This window comes from Psammomys obesus, unplaced genomic scaffold (genome assembly GCF_907164565.1).
Source record: "Psammomys obesus unplaced genomic scaffold, mPsaObe1.curated_primary_1811, whole genome shotgun sequence".
Lineage (NCBI taxonomy): Eukaryota > Metazoa > Chordata > Mammalia > Rodentia > Muridae > Psammomys > Psammomys obesus.
The window spans coordinates 3180693-3196364 of NW_026596326.1; the positions used below are offsets into that span (position 1 = coordinate 3180693).

At 40.8% G+C, this 15672-nt stretch overlaps 1 protein-coding gene across 1 annotated transcript in view; it reads left to right on the forward strand.

Moving 5' to 3' along the window:
- The window catches only part of Sgcd (sarcoglycan delta), a 541179-nt gene that overhangs the window by 178151 nt on the left and 347356 nt on the right, over positions 1-15672 (forward strand). Inside the window, exon 2 of the mRNA XM_055597224.1 lies at positions 4215-4403. Coding sequence (XP_055453199.1) covers positions 4215-4403 — 189 coding nt within the window. The remainder of the gene's footprint in view (positions 1-4214; positions 4404-15672) is intronic.

Consider the following 15672-nt stretch of genomic DNA (forward strand, 5'->3'; position numbering starts at 1 on the left):
GAAGAAGAAGAAGAAGAAGAAGAAGAAGAAGAAGAAGAAGAAGAAGAAGAAGAAGAAGAAGAAGAAGAAGAAGAAGAAGAAGAAGGCGGCCCTAGGATTTGGAAAAACTTAGGTTACAAATGTTAATATGTATTTAGAGCAAGAAAGGAAATTAAATCATTAGCTTTAAAATAGTGATATTGTAAAAGCTAGAATAATATTATTAATACTCAACTGTCTCACATCAATAGTTTGGGTTCACACAGCTTTCAGTTGTCTTTTCATTTTACAACTATTTACAACTGTAATTTTGTGTACAGGCAGAATGAAGATAATTGTCTCCCATGACAGTTTTGACAGAAAGTTTTAATTATTAATCGTTATCATATGTAAATATGACAATTCTACATAAGAATACGCCTGTTGTTTATATCCTATAGAAACAAGAATTCTAATTAGTTCTATTTTCTGTGATTCCCACATAAATAAAAAAAGCAAGCAGAGTGTAATTATATATGAGGAACTAAGTATTTTCCTGAGAGTAGAGAATTTCTGTTTTGACTAGGTGACCAAGAAACTAAACTGTAGATTTAAATAATGGGAAAATGTCCTGTTCCTTCTGATATATCCCTTCTTTGCTATCCATATATTTATGGTGATGTCCACGGTGGGTAAATCTGACCCACCGTGGGTAAATGCTGGTTCAACATTGTCATGTCCCCATGTTCAGTGAGTGGATGCCATGGGTTGGAAGAAACATTCTCAAAACACATTCTGACAACAGGAGAGCCATCAATGGTGTACCTGTATGGATGCTGCAAGCCATGTAAACATACACCACACTGTCCCAGCTGTATGAACTGTTGGTTCAGTGTCCTAATTAAATCTCCAGGGTACCTGTAAGTCCTCCAAAGCCCCAAGGTGAAGGGAAATCAGAGTAGAGAAAGACAAGGCCTAATGAATTCTAGTGACAACATCCATAACTGTCAGCTCCACAGGAATATTTGACTGTGTTCTTCCATTCTTCCATTACTGGGCCCTCTTCCAGGTTGTTCAAAGAAGCCTGTCCCAGTAAGTACTTGAGATTTTTAACTTCATTTGTTAGACAAAAATTGTTTTTCTAAGAAGGAACCAGAAAAACTATTTGAGATTGTCTCATTTGTTTTTAGCAATTTGACATGCTTGGATCGTTAATGAGAAAGCATAACGTCCTCTGCCCATGTGAGTTCCCCACCTGTGTAGGGTCACTGATACAAATTGTAGTGCTATCTTACATTTGCCTGGTAAGGCCTTCCACTATCACCACTCTCAGGAGCTTCCTGAGAGTCTTTTCTGCTCTTGATTCATTCCATAGACTTGGAAACTGAAGAGTTGGGGGTACGGTAGGAAGATTAGGCCCACTCTCACTGAGAGAAAGCCATTAAGCCATGCAACAACGGACCAGAATTCTGACCTTGTGATCTGACAGGGCTTTGAAATCCCTACCAGTCAATAAGGGACAAAAAAGTCACTGCTTCCTGGGACCCCAAGGGTTTGGAGTTGTTTCATGGGATTCTGCTTTCTTGATATTAAACATGATAGTTATCTGAAAATAGTTATATTATGAAAACAAGTTTTAAAGGGGAAGCTATGTTTTCAGATGCTTTCCCAATGTTTAGAATCCCCTGGGCAGCTTTTATTCAATGGTCTCACTGAGCCCCAGGTTCTATTGTTGGAGATCAGTAATTGTAATTGTTAGGTTTCTTTTGGATTTTTGATACTTAGTTGACGATGAGTGATGGCATTCCAAACTAAGAGGATTCAGGCTTATATACCTATAGGGTAATGGGAGTAGCAATGCTGTTACTACTTATTGAGTGCAAATTCTGTGATTTTTACTTAATGAAACAGACTGTAGGTACCTTTAGAAATGTAACTATGGGAGCCTACCATAAATGTCCTCTGAAAGACTATACCCAACAGGGGATCGAAGCAGATGCTAAGATTCACAGGCAAACTTTAGGCAGAGTGTAAGGAGTCATAGGAAAGAGTGGGGTAATAGAAGGACTCTGAGGAGACAGGAACCAACCAAGGTTGCATGCATGAAGAGGACCTAGGCCACCTACTCAGATGTAGCCAACAGGCAGCTCAGTCTTCATGTGGGTTTCTTAGTAAGGGGAGCAGAGGCTGTCTCTGACATGGACTCTGTTGCCTGCTCTTTGATCACTTTCCTCTGGTGGAGGCCATTACCATGCCATGGACGGAAAGAATGCAAGCAGTCCTAATGAGACTTGATAGGCTGGAGTCAGAAGGTAGGGGAGGAGGGCTCCCCCTTTCTAAAAAATAGGGGTGGAGAATAGTGGAGAAGAGGGAGAGAGGGTGTGACCGGAGGAAACAAGAGAAGGGGCTATGATTGGAATGTAAAGTGAATAAATTATAAAAATTAAAGTTAAATTAAAACAAAACAAACAAAAAAGAAATGTAACCATTCATCAATCAAAGTAACCATTGTATTCAGTTAACATATAACTTTGTACAAATTTTTTTAATATTTATATCTCCACCTTCTTGGGTTTACTGAGCATATCTTTCCAACAAATTATCATTTCACACCTAAATAAGTAGTGATACTCTTAGTTGTGATGACCCACATTGAAACAGCTGAAGTGAGCTGACAACATCGTGGGTTTGTCTACACTTGCCTCCAGAGTGTGCCACAGGTCAAGAATTGCAACATTTGTATGCCCAGAGTCTTAGGTTGTGCATCTCCTTGCTGTTTCAGAAGTCTTATACTCAAGGACAGAGGTTAACTTCTTTCATCCTCACTCAGACCCTTCAGAAAATTAGCAGATAGAAATTAAAGGGCCTTACAGATACGACTCCAAGATTTTGTGATCACTTCCTTCTTTCACAGAATGATTAAATGGAAAATAAAGGTCTCATTTCCTTCAGGCTTCCACGACAATTCTTTCTACTTCTGATTGATGCGCGCGCATAAAAATGCCAGTGAGTGATGACCCTGTTTTGTCCCTATCCTCTACAAGACATCTGTAATCTATAGGAGAGTTATTGGGAGCTGAGCGGTAGAACTGAGATCATCTCATAGTGCAGAAGCAGGGCTTGGCCGGCAATCCAAGCACAGTGGAAGTTAACACACAGGAGAGAAGGGTGTAGTCACTGTTCTTGGTGAAGTTTCAGCAGGCAGCTGAGGTTGGGTCCACAAGACTATTTCTAACTCCAGAGGGAGAAAAGGTCCAAGTGTCAGCCATTGAAGGCAAAATTATTGCATTTGAGACTTGTGTTTTTAACTCTCAAAGCAAATGTCCTCATTAGTTATTTTTGTGCTACACATGTGCAGTGTTAGGGTTAATTTATTTACTCAGACTAATTTCACATTGCACCCCAGAACTTAGGTGGCCCTCTGAATACCTCCTTCAAAACATAGTTGGGATTCTAAATGTTCCTTTAGAAAATGGCTTCCAGGACTTCCTTACCTTCAAAGATATGCATGGGTGTCTTTACGGACATCAAGAAATAAGGTTGCATCAAGTAAAGGGACTGAAGCGAGCACCCAGGAGAGCCAATTTTGTCCAGGGGACAAAGACTTTTAAGAGCTGTCAGAAAGGTGAGAAGGTACAACCATGCCTTTATTATTATTATTATTATTATTATTTACACTTTATTCACTTTGTATCCCCCCATAAGCCACTCCCTCCTCCCCTCCTGGTCCCACCCTCCCTACCCCTTCTTCAGGCATGCCCCTCCCCAAGTCCACTGATAGGGGAGGTCCTCCTCTCCTTCCTTCTGAACTTAGTCTATCAGATCACATCAGGAGTGGCTGCATTGTCATCTTCTATGGCCTGGTAAGACTACTCTCCATGTTGGAGAGGTTGTGGAGAAAGGGGAACCCTCCTCTACTGCTGGTGGGAATGTAAACTTGTACAACCACTCTGGAAATTAATTTGGCGCTTTCTCAGACAACTAGGAATAGTGCTTTCTCATGATCCAGCCATACCACTCCTAGGCATATACCCAAAAGAGGCTCAAGTACACAATAAGGACATCTGCTCAACCATGTTTGTAGCAGCCTTATTTGTAATAGCCAGAAGCTGGAAACAGCCCAGATGCCCCTCAACTGAAGAGTAGATGCAGAAATTGTGGTATATCTATACAATGGAGTATTACTCAGCAATGCCTTTTGTCTCCCTCTTCCAGAGATTTAACGTGAGTGCTTCCCTGTACCTGCTTCATTTCAGATGCCTCAGGAACAGTACTCACACCATCGGAGCGCCATGCCTAGCTCTGAGGGGCCACACATTTACAAAGTGGGGATTTACGGCTGGAGGAAGAGATGCCTGTATTTCTTTGTCCTGCTCCTCATGATTTTAATACTGGTGAACTTGGCCATGACCATCTGGATTCTCAAAGTCATGAACTTCACAATTGTAAGTAAGACAGTATAAATGTGTTAAGTACACACTGGAGGAAAGGGAAGCATGGAGCAAGAGAGCAAAGGACTGTGGGAAAGTGGTGTCCCATGACACTTGATTTCAAGATGATGATGAATACAAACTTCTATTTTTTTTTTCAGTTCTTCTCATGCTAAGAATCCAAATTTAGGGTCATTTCCATCACTTAAAGTAGTTTGTAGCCTTCTCCACATCATCATAATGTTTTTGCAATCCTATAGTCTTTGACCACTTTGAGTGAATTCAAATTCACTCAAAGAAATAATTCAGAGAAAAATGAAGGATAAAGCGAAAGTATTGGTTTTCACCAATTTTAGTAGTAATGAATCATTTCATCAGGCAAGAGTTGAAATGTGTGAGTACAATTGACCTTCAAGAATCATCTAAGAATGTTGGCAGTTAAATTATACCTGCATGCCCATCACTGTGGTTCACTGACAATCTCCAGTGTGAGGAGGAAAAATTTTTCTGCTATTGCAAGGGTAAGGTGGAAATGAGAGGAAACAAGCTCTAGTCCATTGTTTTGCTTAGTTAGTTTCTAAGGGATGTGTGTTTGGACAAAACTCTTGTTTCTGGCGCTCAGAGTGTTATTTAGACTTGTTGGAATGCAAGTGAAGAAAACACCATTCCAAAATAACATATGTGTATTCTGAGGTCTTTTTAATTTAGTGATTTGAGTGTGTAGAATCAATATAATTAACTTACTAATGAGAAGGTCACGGATGCTAATCTGCTGCCCGGGGAATACATTTTCTCATCTTGATGTCAAAAGCTAATGGACAGGCAATAAAACAACTCCTTATGGATTAAAAAAAAAAAAGTCATAACAAAGTGAACAGTGAGGCCTTCCTTTGAAACTTCCAGATGGGATCATGGATATTTATGGTGTTTTTGAACCACAGAATGTATTTTTGTGCTTGGCTTGCTCCGGCTGTATCTGCTGGCTAGTCTGTTTCTTTCTCCATCTTTCCTACCTAAAACTGATGCACTTTGATGCTTTATGGCTGCCTTTAGGTATCTCAGGTTATATGTACCTCTCCAGAGGACAAGGGTTTACATGTGTTTCCCCAACAAGCTGAGATTTTTACATATACTTTCTCTGTGTGCCTTCGTCTGTCACTCATGGTGGGGCTCACTAGTACTTGGGTGAAGTAACAGTGTCCAAAAAACAAGTTAAGAGATACAGCTTCAGGCTTAAGAATGGATCATTCGTTAATACCCATAGGTAAAGTTCAGAAATACGTAATAGAAAGTAGCTCTAGTGTGTCATAACTCTGTCTTGAAAATGGTTCTGTATAGAATACAGAGTGGCTCTTCATTTTCCAGCATCAACTTTGGAATGCTGCATTGGTCAGGTTCCATGTGGCTGCTATGAGTCTCAGGCCATCTGTTTGTGTTGGAACACATTACGATCTGTTTGTAGATGGCACTCAATACATAAATTTTGAACTTTGGTGCTCTTTATCAACATGCAAGGTTTAGAGAAATATTTCAGTAAGGAAAAGGACACAATCAGATTCTATCTAGTGTTTACAAGTGAGAATGTGATGAAATGAAGTTTTTAGCATTTTATGTGTGAGAGGTGGCCTTTACCCCATTAGGTTTTAAGTTCATATGATTACAATTGACCTTTATTGATGTAACTGTTTCATGGTGTTCTTAGATTTAACTTTTAAAAATGTAAAAGTCTCAATTAGCTTCTACACTGCAGTATTAAACACGCACTTAGGCATAGCATAGAGAGCAATAACTCAGACAGTTAAAGGGTAGAGCTTATAAAACTTGCCTGTTAGTTGACATGTCAGGGTTGAAAGGTAAAACAACCATTTGGAAGAATTTCTGTTTATGGCTAATGGAAGAGTTGGATAGTTGGACTCTGAAAGCATGACAGTTTGTGACTTCTCCGGTGGGACTTAGCTGAGGACCTGAGTCCCTCCTCTGCTGCTGGAGGCAAATATCTGTATTCCCCTGTTTTTTGTGTGATTGTTAATATCTGGTCTAATGCTCAGCTCTAAAATGGAAGAGATTTAGGGGCTCGGGTGGAAAGTAAGAGCTCAAATCTTATTTTTGTCAAATATGAAAATATTTGCTTAAAAATGACAAAATCTTCAACACTAAGCAAATATGACTTGCAGAGTAGGCTTCATTTGACAAGATTCAAAGAAGTGGATATAAATATATATTGAACACCACTTACTGGGTGGGTGTGACATTAAGGTAATAATCTATATAAAATCAACTATTTCCTGTAGTTAACGAAATTGAGTGCCAAACTTCAGAGTCTTTAAGGCTTTACCACACCAAGCACTTACTACGGTAAGAATAATGCCACTATTAGTCATAATTGGTGCTTTACAATAGTAATGCATTTGAGCAACTAGAACTCAAGTATTAGAAAATTGGTCTTGCCCTGCAAGTTAAAAGCATATTTTTTCCATCAGTCATAGCATAAAACATATTCTCTTAGAATTATTATTCTATGGCACAAATAATAATTTAGTTACAACGAAGATCTTGCAGAAAATAGAACGAGGTGTTAATCAATGTTCTATGGGAGAATATGAGATGAGAAAGCAAGGGGAATCAATGAGGTGACAGTGAATCATTTTATGCAGCACTTTTAAACATGTTATCAATTGCAAAGAGTGCTTGTTTCATACGCTTGAATTGTTCAGAAATTGGGGGTTTGGGCACTAAACTGCCATGGGCTACATCTGTGCAGGGGTTCTAGGTTATCTCCATGCATGGTACTTGGTTGGAGTATGAGTCTCTGGGAAGACCCCTGTGTTCAAATTTCTGGTTCTGTTGCCCTCCTTGTGGAGTTCCTGTCCTCTCCAGATCTTACTATTTCCCACTTCTTATATAAGATTCCATGCACACTGCCCAACAGTTGGCCATGAGTCTCAGCATCTGCTTTGATAGTCTGCAGGGGAGAGCCTTTTAGAGGCCCTCTGTGGCAGGTTCCCAGTCCAAGTGGGTAACATAGTAATGGGAAGAGGGACTGCCTCTGACATAATCTGATTGGCCTGCTCTTTGAGCTCCTCTCCCTGAGTGGGGAGCAGCCTTACCAGGCCGCAGAAAACTACAATGTAGCCACTCCTGATGAGATCTGATAGACTAAGATCAGAAAGAAGGAGAGGAGGACCTCCCCTATCAGTGAACTTGGGGAGGGGCATGCTTGAAGAAGAGGGAGAGAGGGTAGGTTCGGGAGGGGAGGAAGGAGGGGCTTATGGAGGGATACAAAGTGAATAAAGTGTAATTAATAAAAAAATTGGGGGTTTGGGAATATTTATATCATAATAAACTTCCCAGAATAAAAAAAAACTAAGAGGCTGATGTCATTTTTGAAGACTCAGCAATTTATCTAATGTTGAACACTATGGATGTTTGCTTTGCTATCAGAGTTGTGTTTTGTTCCATCCCTAAGGATGCAAGGTCTGTAGAAGGGCTGTTGCTATAACAACATGGATTTACAAATGAGATTTTCTTGTTTAGAAGTAAATCTAAAGATAAAAAATTTTGCTTACTTGTGGGCAAAAATACCCTTGTGCCCATGACTGGTCCAGAGAGTCTGGCTATAATTCTGTTTTCTCCACATTGGAAAGTATGTGACTTTCCAATATTAATACACCTAGAAATCAGTCTCTTTTCATTAAAAAATGAGTGATGCCAAAAAAGAAAAGAAAATTAATATTTCTACTGTCTACTCAGTTCTAGGCACTGTTCATAGCACTTAAACTTTTCATTGTATTTCCAAAACAACTGTATAAATAAAATAGTTTTAATCCCTTGTAATAAGATAAAGCCCCAGCTTTAGAGAAGTTTAGTTACACCATGAAAGATGTATACCTAGTGAGTCCAAAAGTGGTGTTTGGGCTCAAAGTCCACCATCTAGTACCTACTCTCCCTAATGGTTTTGTGATATGGCTCTTCAGTAAGATTTGGAAGCTATCAAACCAGCTCATTAATCTTTGTTCTCTGGTGTCCTGATTTTCTTTTCCATCAAAGGTATTCCATAGCATTTCTGCTTACAGTATTTCCCTGGTAGTTGGCAAAGTTCCCTCCTTACTTTACTTGATGGGCATAGTCAATGAATGATGTTCTGTAGGTATACCATCTTGCTCTAATGTGACCATCTATAGTGCTTTATGTCTATTTTAGGGTCCCTTCCTCATGCAGTAGTGAGTTAAGCATGGATAGCAGCATCTAACACAAGGGCAGGCTCAATGCTAACAAAAGAATGTCACCAGCAGCTCCACACAATAGTGTCATTGTTGAGATTCAGGCTCTGGAGACAAACATTCTAATTATAGTTCTTGCTTCCACCACTTACCATGTGGCCTTTCACAAATTCCACAGCATCTCTGCGCTGCCATTCCCCAGAAGTCATACCAGGACACCACATAGAACTGTTGTGACTGTTAGAGCAGGTGGTGGAGGTGGGGTTTGGGATACAGCCTGACATAGCAGCATTTTACATATGTGTTTGATGCTGTCATCCCAGGGTTTCCCAGGCTCCATCCATTCCACGGTACTATTGCCACTGCTAAATAGAACCTAACTTATAAACTATAGCAGATAACTGATCCAACTTAGACTGTCTTAGATATTTTTGTCAACTTGGCACAAGTCAGGGTCATCTGGGATAAAGGAACTTCAGTTTGAGAAAATATCTCTATTGAACTGGCCCATAGGCAAGCCTGTGAGGGTGTTTTCTTGGTTCATGACTGATATGGGAAGTCCAGCCCACTATGGACAGTGCCACCCCTGGACGAGTGGTCCTGGCTCAAATAATAAAGCAGGCCTAACAAGCCACTGAGAGAAAACCAGTAAGCAGTGTTCCTCTGTGGCCTTTTCTTGAATTCCTGCTTGAGGTCCTGTTTTGACTGCTCCCACTGATAGACTGTGAAGTGGCAGTATAAGCTAAAACAAAACACAACACAAAAACCACAAACACACAAACACTGTTCCCCTGTTGCTTTAGATAACACCTGCTGTCACAAAAATAAACAACAAATTAGAGCAGAAATTATTACAAACTTTAAAAGGAAATAGATGAAATAACGAACTGAAATTGCAGATTAGTGACTGGAACTCAGATTAATTGGCTGCAGGTTCTGGTCTGTTAACGAGTTGGATATACTGGGGAGCAATGCAGAAAGCCCCAGCCTAAGTGTCAAGGATTGACAACTGCTCATGAGCCAGATGACCCTTCTCCTCGGAGCTCAGGATGGAGATAAATGCTTTAGCCTCTGTGTCTTTCATGGCAGGTTCCTTCTTGGACCTTTAAATTCTACATTTTGTTCTTTGTCTTAACATGTGTAGTATGACCCTACAGAAGACTATTGCTCCAGCCAACACATTTTAGAAGCCGATTCCTAATCAAAGCCTTGAAGACCTTCCAAACAGAATAGTATTGACGATCTATTGTACACCATCACTGAGCACGGTGCTCATTAAGTAGCAAGACTGAAAAGTTGTAGGAGTCATTGATAGCCAGCATGATCTCTTGCCCCAGTAAATAGAAAGCTAGAGGAAAAGAGAATCATGGGAGTCTCTTGGTCAGACACCCTCATTTTACAGATGACAGAATTAAGGTGGGTCATGAAGCCCTCTGACCTGACTCCAGCTCTCTGTTTGCCCTGGGAACTTCTCTGGCACAAATATTATATTCGATCCATTTCTTAGTTCCATCAATTCTTGGCTGGCATACATCACACCAGCTTTCACTGCGAGTTCAATAATTATAAATTTCCTTCTTGTTCATGCTCAGAACACCAAAGCTAAGTACACAGTCATGTGATATAATTGTAGTGTGTGGCTCTCCTGAGTGTCTCTTTATTGACTAGAAATACAGACTGAAGTTCATAGGTGCTGATCATGTAATATGTGAATGTCTACTTAGTAAACATTGGTTTAGATTTTACTTCATAATTTTCTGATCACATCTATAAAAGTACTAAGAGGCAGACAGCCATATTACCCATGTGTAACAGAAGAGCCAGTGGAGGCTTGGAGTGTAGTCACTAGGCCAAGGTCACACATCTGGGGAATGACAAAGCTTGGATGGGCTTGCACAGAGTCTGACTCGGAGGACAGTCTTAATCAGGACACAATGCTGCCCATTTTTCCAAGGGCTATTTTTCATGAAGACAAATTGAATTTGTTCAATGTGATGTCTCAAACATGATTTATTTACCCTGAAGTAAGATAAAGATCCACTGAGGGTCAGAGGAAGGCATTCTAATACTTGTAAATTGGACACATTGTAGAGCAGGGAGAGCCAGGGAGAATGGCCAGTGCCTTCCATAACTCAGGCCAATGACACCTCATCTGTTTTGGAAAGGCGCACAGAACTGTGACCTAGTCAAACTAACTCAAGCAGAGGGGAATGAGGAGACATCAGCATGAAGGAGAGGAGAATCTATCTCCTGGGGATTCAGGATGCCAGTGTGAAGTTGGGCAAGCCTTCTCTCAGTGGGACCTTGGCTTCTTCAGATATGCTCCTGGTTGCTTTCCTAGGCCAAAGCCATCGGTCTTGCCTTGGGGAGTAATATAAGACATGGTTTTCTCCACTCCCACTGTGTTGCTGGCAAATTCTATGTCCGACCACATTTTATAAATGCCTCATACCTTCACTTTGCACCCACATTGAAATCCCCCTATGAGAAGCCATTCCCCTTTAGTCTTCGCATCTCTCTATCAAAATCTCCTATTATTGCTCAAATGACGTCCCACCCCAATAAAAACCCCAGAAAACAAAACAAAACAAGCAAGCAAACAAACAAAAAACAGTTACTGTGCCAGCAAGCCTTGCATGTCCCAACTACTTTGTCTCGCATGCCCATAGAAGCAGTCTTATGCTTTAGCTGTTGTGACTTAGGAAGCCAAAGTCATCTGCTTGTAGAGACCTGATTGCCAGGGTATGGACGGACATCCTTGTCGTTGTCAAGATCATATTTGAATATCTGATCTACATTTGAAATTCCATCCGTGTGTGTGTGTGTGTGTGTGTGCGTGTGTGTGTGTGTGCGTGTGTGCATGTGTGTGAGTGTGTGATGCCAACCTTTCCTTTGTTTTTCTTCATTCTTTCTCCGACGTTCTCTCAGCTTGAACCCTTTGCGTTTGGCCGCACCTAGTATCAGACAGCAGGGCACATACACACTGCCTGTATTTCATTCCCTCAGTCTCTCCTGTTAGGAGAAGAGCTCAGATGGCAGTCACTTCCATCTTCTGCATATAAGCTCTGGGCATACACGTTGCTTAGCACATACAAGACAGAGGATACTGATAGAATAAATGAATTAGGCAATGTTATGAATAAATAGTCACTTTAAAATTGAAATGTATAAAATAGGTTAATAGAGCTTTATCCGGCTTATAGAATGAAGTATTGGTTGATTTATTAAGGTAGACAAAACATAAATGAAATAGGTGCTTGAATTTGATTATGAAAAGATATTTTTTAAAGTAGGCATTCCCTCCCCTGCTTCAGCTACCTGCTACATTTTAATTATACTAGGAGAGCAACAATGAAGTGTGAAATGTATTCAAAGTGGGAGACTCCATTCTGGTTAATGGACAGATTTGTTCAGCAAATGGAAGAAAGTGATGTTGTTAGTGTTTTATTTTTCACTTAACATTGTTCGTGTATTGAGCATGTAAGTAGCATCCACCTGAGAATGTATTGTAGTATCACTTGGGGATATGGCAAGTCTTCCCAGGCTGAGCTCATCATCATCCATTCATCTCTGGTACCTTCATGTTTGGTCACTTTTTAATTTATTAGTTCAAACTCATCTGTCTGAAAAATTGCCAAAAATATTAATATTTTAAACAGCATAGAAATTTGAATGCAAGAAAACAAAACAAAACAAAAAAACGCCCCTCATACTTAATTTGCCATCAGTTATAGAATATGACTCACTAATGTCATGTTTAATTTGAACGTCTTTGAAGCATTTTCAAGAATGTAGGACGTGCCTATATTAAAAATAGCTCCTCATAATCAAGTTCAGGCACTCATCTCATTTATAGTCTGTCTATCTCAATAAACCAACCAATACCAGGGAACAGTTTGGCATTTTAACTGCTGCCAAGTGATATGAACCAAGATGGTTGTCTATCTCCCTGCCTCTCTCATTCTCTCTCTCTCCTTCTGTGAGTGTGTGTGTGTGTGTGTGTGTGTGTGTGTGCGCGCGCGCGCGCGCGCATGCGTGTGTGTAGTGCATATATGTGTTTGTGTATGTGGAGGCCAGAGGACACACTTGAGTGTCATTTATCCTTGTTTTTTGAAACACTGACCTTAAATTCTCCAGAGAGCCAGGTTGGCTAATGGTCAAGCCTGAGGGACCTGTCCCTGTCTCTTCAACAGTGGAATGACAATTGCATATTACCACAGGAGAAATCTTACGTATAGATTTGGGGAAAACTGAATGCTGGCACCCAGGCTTATGGGTTGGGCATTTCACTGAGCTATCTCTCTGAACTTGTCAGTTAGCATTTCTTGAGCACCGAGTTTACACACTGTATCACGTGTTCTGTGGAAGGCAAAGATTGTGACTAAAATGACCTGTGTACATTTGTATTCTCCTGATAGTGCATGTGGGCATAGGTGCCTACGTGCATGCATTTGTATGGAGGTTAGAGGTCAGTGTCAGGGGTCTTCCTCAGTTGCTGTCTACTTTGTTTGTGCGTGTATGTACATGTTCACGAGCATGTATGCATGCACATGGAGACCAGACATAGCCATTGGATGTCTTCTTCAGTCACTGTCCACACTATCTTTTTGAGATGGTTCTCCCACTGAACTTAGACTCTCCAGTTTGGCTAGACTAGCCAGCCAGTGAGCTCCAAGGGTCCTCGTATCTGTACTTACCCAGGGCTAAAATTATAGATGTGTGTTGCCATGGCTAATGTTTTTACATGGGTCCTAGAGTTCAAGTGCTCATACTTATACTATAGGAACTAAGCTATCTCCCCAGTACCCTAACATGACCTCACACTATACTAATTTCCTTATAATTTGCTAGGGAAGCCACAACATAATTATAATACCTTCCCAAATGGTATAAATATTTTAATTAATCAATTTATTTATTTATTTTACATCTCAACTGCAGTTTCCCTTCCCTCTTCTCCTCCTGCTCATTCCCCTCTCCCCCTTCCCCAACCTGCCATCCACTTCTTCCTTTCTCTTCAGAAAAGTGTAGACCTCCTATGGTTATCAACCAGCCTTGGCATATCAAGTTGCAGTAATACTGGGCGCATTGTTTCCTGTTGAGGCTAGATGAGGCAGCCCAGTTAGGGGAAAGCATCCCAAAGGCAGGCAACACAGTCAGAAATAGCCCCTATTCCTACTCTTAGAACTCCCATGTGAAGATGAAGCTACACAACTGTTACTTAGAGGGCCTAGGTCAGCCTCATGTATGCTCTCTGGTTGGTGGTTCAGTCTTGGTGTCTTGGTGAGCCCCTGTGTAGCCAGGTTAGTTAATTCTGTAGGCTTTCTTGTGGTGTCCTCGACCCCCGTGGCTCCTACAATCTTTCCTTCCTTTCTTCTGCGGGATTTCCCAAGCTATGCCTAATGTTTGACTGTGGGTCTCTGCATCTATTTTCATCAGTTGCTAGGTGAAGCATCTCTGATGACAGTTATGCTAGGCACCTGTCTGCAAGTATAGTAGAATAATATTAACATGACAGAGGTGGGCTTTCTCTCATGGCATGAGTGTCAAGCTGGGTGGCATATATCCTAAAGAATCATGAGAGACAACTCAGCTAAAGCTAGAAGGCATTCAGAGAGTTCATAGGGTGCAGATTCACAGGATCAGGGAAACCTTTCCAGTGGAAGTCAAAGTAGAGGGATCAACAAATATTGGCATCTAGAGATGAGTGAGTTGAAAGGGGTTAGGAAGAATCAGACAAGAAGTTCAAGTATGGGGAGCTGAAGGAGGCTAGGCAGAGAGCAGGGCCTATTCAATACTGTAAGTCAAACAGAATGCAATTTTTGCACACATAAGGTCAAACTAAGAGACTGCAGTTTCAGTGATGAGCAAATACTTTGCAACATCATCCCATTACAGGGATAATGCTTATGCCCATTGACACTTGCTAGTTTTCATTGACTACAAACTGGATTTTTGTTGTCCTAGAATTGAGGAAAATACTGTTAGGAAATCCCCCGGAAAACATTTCCTCCCTTATGTCTCACACATGGAATGTTAAGTTCTTAGTGGCTCCATTACTATGGACTCCAAATAACCTCAAACAGAAGTTTGAGCCCTGCCTCAGGAATGGGTCTATCTCGCTGAGGCATTAAGTGATCAGATAAGAGATGTTTCAGATATCCAGGGCACATTACTGTGAAGAGCGTGAGGTTTCTAGACTGAGCTTTCTAGACTGGGGTGGCACTGTCTGCTAATGAACCCAAACGTTATAACATTAAAAGTTCATTTTCCCATTCATTGCAGATATTCAAAAGGTACATGTAGCTAGTAGGTACCACACTGGGAAGCACGTGATTCCAGAAAGTCCTTTGCTTCAGAGCAGGTCTAGATCACCCTACATCTTAGGTTGGACTTGGACCATGTGCTGAGACCTGTGACTAAAGATGTTTGCCCTTGTTCTGCATAGTTCCTCAGGCCTGGAGCCAGGAGATTAATTTAGAAAATAAAAAAGAAAAAAGGAAAGAAACAACAACAGAAACAACTTAATGGAAGGAATAGAAGAGAGGTTGTCATAGTTTGGCCATGGGAGGATCAGAAGTGATGACTATAACAATAGTATCCTTTATCTTTGCCTTCATGCATCCTCTGTTGTTTCTTTCCTCTCAGTATTTCAAATTGAGCAGGTCCTGAGATGGATTAATTTTTTTTAATGCCTGTGAGAGCTAAATGGACCTTTAGAGGATGAAGAGCTGTATTGCAAAGGGAGAGTCTGAGCTATGTGTAGGTTTCATTGTGCTCATCCGTGTAATATGCAGTTTGAGCCACACAGTATCTAAGGTCCTCTGAGATCACATAGTTTCTATTTTTAACTATAGTCTCCCAAAACGCCTTGATGCAGAATAGGAGTGATGCAATTATTTTTGTTTTCTGTGGAAGTGTGTGGAGCTAGACTTTTCGCTACTTTGTTGGGTTATTTTCCTACCCCGCTACACCAGTCCTATCCCCCACCCCCCAACACAGGTAGAAGACAAAATCGGTTAGAGGGAAAAGGGGGCATAGAACTCTTTAAACTATTTCCTGTT